Source organism: Borostomias antarcticus (genome assembly GCF_949987555.1).
Source record: "Borostomias antarcticus genome assembly, chromosome: 12".
Lineage (NCBI taxonomy): Eukaryota > Metazoa > Chordata > Actinopteri > Stomiiformes > Stomiidae > Borostomias > Borostomias antarcticus.
In genome coordinates, this window is record NC_140245.1 from 6,048,799 (window position 1) to 6,053,798 (window position 5,000).

At 41.0% G+C, this 5,000-nt stretch overlaps 1 protein-coding gene across 2 annotated transcripts in view; it reads right to left on the reverse strand.

The window, feature by feature from the left end:
- Nucleotides 1-5,000, reverse strand: part of smarcd3a (SWI/SNF related BAF chromatin remodeling complex subunit D3a) — a 30,149-nt gene that overhangs the window by 10,781 nt on the left and 14,368 nt on the right. For both annotated transcript variants that reach the window (XM_084446611.1, XM_084446612.1), the window contains 4 exons: nt 3,259-3,301; nt 2,321-2,443; nt 977-1,099; nt 306-401 (listed from right to left, as the gene is read on the reverse strand). In XM_084446611.1, the coding sequence (XP_084302737.1) occupies nt 306-401; nt 977-1,099; nt 2,321-2,443; nt 3,259-3,301 (385 nt within the window). The remainder of the gene's footprint in view (nt 1-305; nt 402-976; nt 1,100-2,320; nt 2,444-3,258; nt 3,302-5,000) is intronic.

Sequence of the window (5,000 nt, forward strand, 5' to 3'; positions counted from 1 at the left end):
CAACCAAGCCCTCAAACTAATTATGATGTACTCCTGGTGCACTGAACCAGAACACAACTTCCATGATTGGAGTCCCAAGAGTATCCATTCATTTGAACAAATGCTATACTTAACATGGTCCCATTTTCTTCTATGGATTCCTTTTGTTGAAGTGAATCTGTGTGAGTCTACCTCAATGAGAAACTATTTGAAAAGTGCAACTGAATCGTGTGTGTGTGTGTTTGTTTGTGTGTGTGTGTGTACTCGTGCTTCTGGGTTTGTGTATGTGAAAGTCTGAATGTGTGTGTGTGTGTGTGTGCTCTCACCTCCACAAGGTGGTTGTCAGGCCCATATAGGTCCTTGTCCAACTCTATCACCAAGCTTTTGAAGAAGGATGAGAATTTCCTCTTCAGTTTTATTGGCTGTAGTGTGAGAAGAGATCAACTTTAATCCAGCACTATTTTCCAGAAGGCATTAAGACATATTTCAACCATCCTAACTGATCATTATAATATATGACTAAATATTATTTGATTGTGAGTGAGTGAGTGAGTGAGTGAGTGAGTGAGTGTGTGTGTGTTTATGTAGTACAACAACAACAATAATAATATTAACAATATTTTTCTTTGTTCTTTCATTTAGTGTTATTGTAAGGAGACTAAACTCCCACAAACTATGTTGTGTACAGCATGTACATTTTGCTGCTTACTTTGCCAGCCAGGGCTCACTTGAAAAAGTAAAAAGTAAATGACATTACATTACAGTCATTTAGCAGTTATACAATAACTGCATTTAACGTAGGTAGTCAGTGTACTACTACTCGCCAGAACTCACAAGTACATCTCCTTTCTAAACAAGTGACTAAGAGCATAATCTGGTGCTAAAGCCAAAGTGCAGGACTAGCAAAATATAAATGTAAGGGGACTTTCTGGATTTAATGACAAAAACAGCTTCAACAACAAGTCAACTTGTAGATCTACAGGAAAGAGATACTCACATCATCTAGAAGCTTTCCCTCTACCCTCAGTTCCCAGGATGCAATGCTACCGTCAGAGTTGTCTGCGTCTGGCTTGGCTGGGTTGAAGGTGTTGGAGATGTATAATCGTAATTTTCTCTTTTGCTGTGGACATGGATGGAACACTGAGCGTAAGTATGATGATGACATCTGTGTCTGAATCAGAGACACTTTATTTAGATGCCAAAACACTTATGCAGCATTTTTTTTTGTTTTTTTACAGTTTGTTAAGTAAGACTGAGTAACGAACGATAACAAATTGTCTGCACATATGAACATCTGAAAACAAACATTTATTTTATATTGTGTTTTAATTGATTGTATAGATCATATTGGTCAAATTGTTTTTGATCCACAGTGGATACATTTACTTTGTATGTTTTTTAATCTTTGACATGATTCTTCTTGAAGAGTTTTAAAAAGACGGAAAAAAAAACATCACTGCAGATTTTGTAAAATTGTTCAATTCTCACCCTCTTCGCTGGGTGAGAATGACAGGTTGTCCAGGAGGGAGAGGAGCAGATCCGAGCTCTACCAGAACAGATAAGATCAGAAGCCGAAGTTCCTACTGGCATATCACATCTCTCCACTGTATCGTTACCTTTAGCGTCTAGTGGCAGCCGAGCTTCACCCAAGTGGGTGCTACACATGGATGAGGCGGCGTACCCCTCTTCCCCCTGTCATCCCTCTGTAGCTGATGAAACTGAACGTCCATCAACTGACTGATATCTTTGAACACAGACTCTCTTGGACTGATTCACTTTTTAAAGTTGTTCTGAGTTTGATGATTTTGTATAGCCCAGGTATAAGTGTATATTAATGAATTAATGAAATGAATTAATTTAGAAATTATATTATTGTTTGTCAAGGTCATTGCTACAAACGAGAACTTGTTCTCAGTCAATCTGCCTTGTTAAATAAATCGTAACTAAATAAACTGCAAAGTAAAATTGTCCTCGATTGTATTCTAGTATAGTTATTGACACACCCACAGTGGACACACTCAGGGTCAAAAACATTCGTTATCCCTCTGTATTATTCTCCCAGAGGAAACGCCAACTAGGTTATGTAGAGATATCTGACACTTACCCATCTACATATTAGTACTATCATTCCATTTTAGGATGTAAGATGAGTGGCTTCAAAAGGTTCCAAATCATTGAAAGCATTTAGCATTACACTCGAGATAATACTATATCTAATATAATATAATACAGATTATAGAATAATCTATCTCTATCCTTTATTCTTATCTTAATTACTCCACTGAGAGTGCATCACAGAGTTGCAGTCTATCTTTTATCCATTACTCTTTTCAATTAGTACCTTCATTGGTCTTTTAAGTGCTTCCTGGATATCAACCCTCTTTCTCATAATGGTTTGGTCCAGTTTTCTCTCGAATGCCAGCAGGTCCATATAGGCCTGGGACTCCGGGACCAGCTCACGGATCTGAATACAGGGGGATTGAGAAGTGAGTTTAAATGAACGTGAAAACATTACAATTATTACAAACAGGAGTTAATACATAATTGTATAAATGTGAGGAAATATTATTACAGTAATGTATAAAGAGTAGTGTTTCTTTCTATTCTAACACCACAACACCCACTCTATCTAATAACCTGATGTCAGATACAGTACAGGTAAGGCAGTACGGTTACCCCACAACACCAAATACTGTAAAGAATCCCTTGAGTGAAAAACAGTGCTGAGCCACAGGTTGCAGCATCTTGATCATGAATATACAAAAACAAAATTCATCTCACGAAAAACCAACAAAGCAATGATCTACAGCACCTCAATGTTAAATATCTACAATCTATTCTTGACTAAGGTAATTCCACCATCTGGTCTTCCCCTTTCAAGTATGTATCTCATTAACAATGATAGTGTATTTTATTTTTTCCATATTTTTATTTTATAATTATTTCTATTTCTGTTACACTTATGTAACAAACAGTAGAATATCTGCTGCCCGGTGCCATAGTGTCTACTGTACCATTAAACCCAATGCCATGCACCTCCAAAGATTTAGAAACCTTGAGAGGATCTACTGCCTCCTTTCCTCCCCCCGGTACATAAAAATACATCAATCTATCTTCATGCGTTTTTTTTTACCTGCCTGTTTTTCTAACCTGCCCTCTTCATCCTTCCTTTTGACTACACCCGTCCTTGTAACCCTGCAGTGAGACTGCCGCCTAACTGGTAAACAGTACACAAACGACAAGACAAATAACAACAACATTAAATCAAATCTGTCGTACCCTCTGAGGAAGAATCTTGTCGGCCATTTTCTTTCTCTTGGCACTGAGGAGAGGGGTGCAGGATCGAAAGAAAGGGAGGGAGAGAGAGACAGACAGACAGAGTGAGAGAGTTGGGGGAATGGACAAAGAAAAAACATGTTACTATGGTGACTGATAGTGCAGTCCATAGGCCATCTGCTGAGTGACTGGGCCCGTCCAGACTGTTGTTCCCAGCTGTGTGTGTGCGTGTGTGTGTGTGTGTGTGTGTGTGTGTGTGTGTGCGCGCACGCAGTGATGATGTAGATGTATTTGAATGAGAACAGAAGGAAGGAACTGTAGTCAAAAGTGTGAGGCTTTCTGTATGTGTGTGTGTGTAGTTGTGTGTGTGTGTGTGTGTGTGTGTGTGTGTGTGTGTGTGTGACTGTGCCACCAGGAGAAACTGAAGCACATCCAATTTATTCACACTTCAGCATGGAGCCATTTCAATTCGGATGGTTTCCCGTGTGTGTGTGTGTGTGCGCGCACGTGCGCGTGCATGCGTGTGTGTGTGCGTATGTGTGTGAATTAATAAAGCATGATCCAGCTGGAGCAGGAAATGGCTGCTTCTGCTCCCAATAATAAACTTTCCCATGGTCCTCTGTTTCCACCACAAGTCACACAGCTCTGGGGAGAGAGCACAGACATGGCTTCTGACTGCAGAGTGACAATATAAGGATGTATGAGAAAGAATGTGGATAAAGAATTGGCCTGAATTGAAGTATAGGAGCTGTTTTTTATTGCAAGGGCCTTCTCATGAAGTATAAAGTCAAATAAAATCAAATAAAATCAAACTTTATTTAAAAATAAAGGACCACAAGCTGACGTATGTATACTGATATTAAAAACATGTACCAGTGTACCATGTTTTGCAGAAACCTTTCTGATATCGTTGACATTAAGCTGTCTTGACACAGCCATCACCTTGAAAAAGACATGGCATAAAAATGCCTCATTTGGAAAGCATAATATCTATAGCCGCCAAATCACAGCAGTCACCAAAATCAAGGCTACTGCAGCGTGAGTGTGACATGATTAGCATAATTCCACACAGCACCAGCGCGAGTCATATGCGGGTGCATTCGAGTTCATGCTGATGACGTGCGTCTGTCATGTCTTGCTCAGTTTTATAACACGCCCCTCTAACTGCTACCTTGTCATTTTCAGTCTGGCAGACAACTGGTCAGTAGTGATCGCCAATCCTGACTGAGGGTGTGCTGGCCTTTGTTCCTGCACCGGTGAAAATGACACATAATCATGTTCTGAGGGGACTTTCGAGGCTTTAGAGAGACCCCTGGTTGGGAGAGTTATTCATCATATGAATGACTCTTTATTTACATAGCAGATTCCAAAATTACATAGCAGGATTCCAAAATACTATTCTTGGAAGTACATGCCCGATGTGTATTTTTTATAACCAAGGGGTGGTGGACTGGGTTAAAAGGAGGAAGGGTTGTTAAAAGCACACATTTCCAGCACTAGTGGAGCTCCACTGTCCTCGACCTGGACCTGGACAAACGCTGAGTACGTTGGACTGGCCCGGGGACACACACTGAGGACGTGGGACTGGCCCGGGGTCACACACTGAGGACGTGGGACTGGCCCGGGGACACACACTGAGGACGTGGGACTGGCCCGGGGTCACACACTGAGGACGTGGGACTGGCCCGGGGACACACACTGAGGACGTGGGACTGGCCCGGGGTCACACACTGAGGACGTGGGAC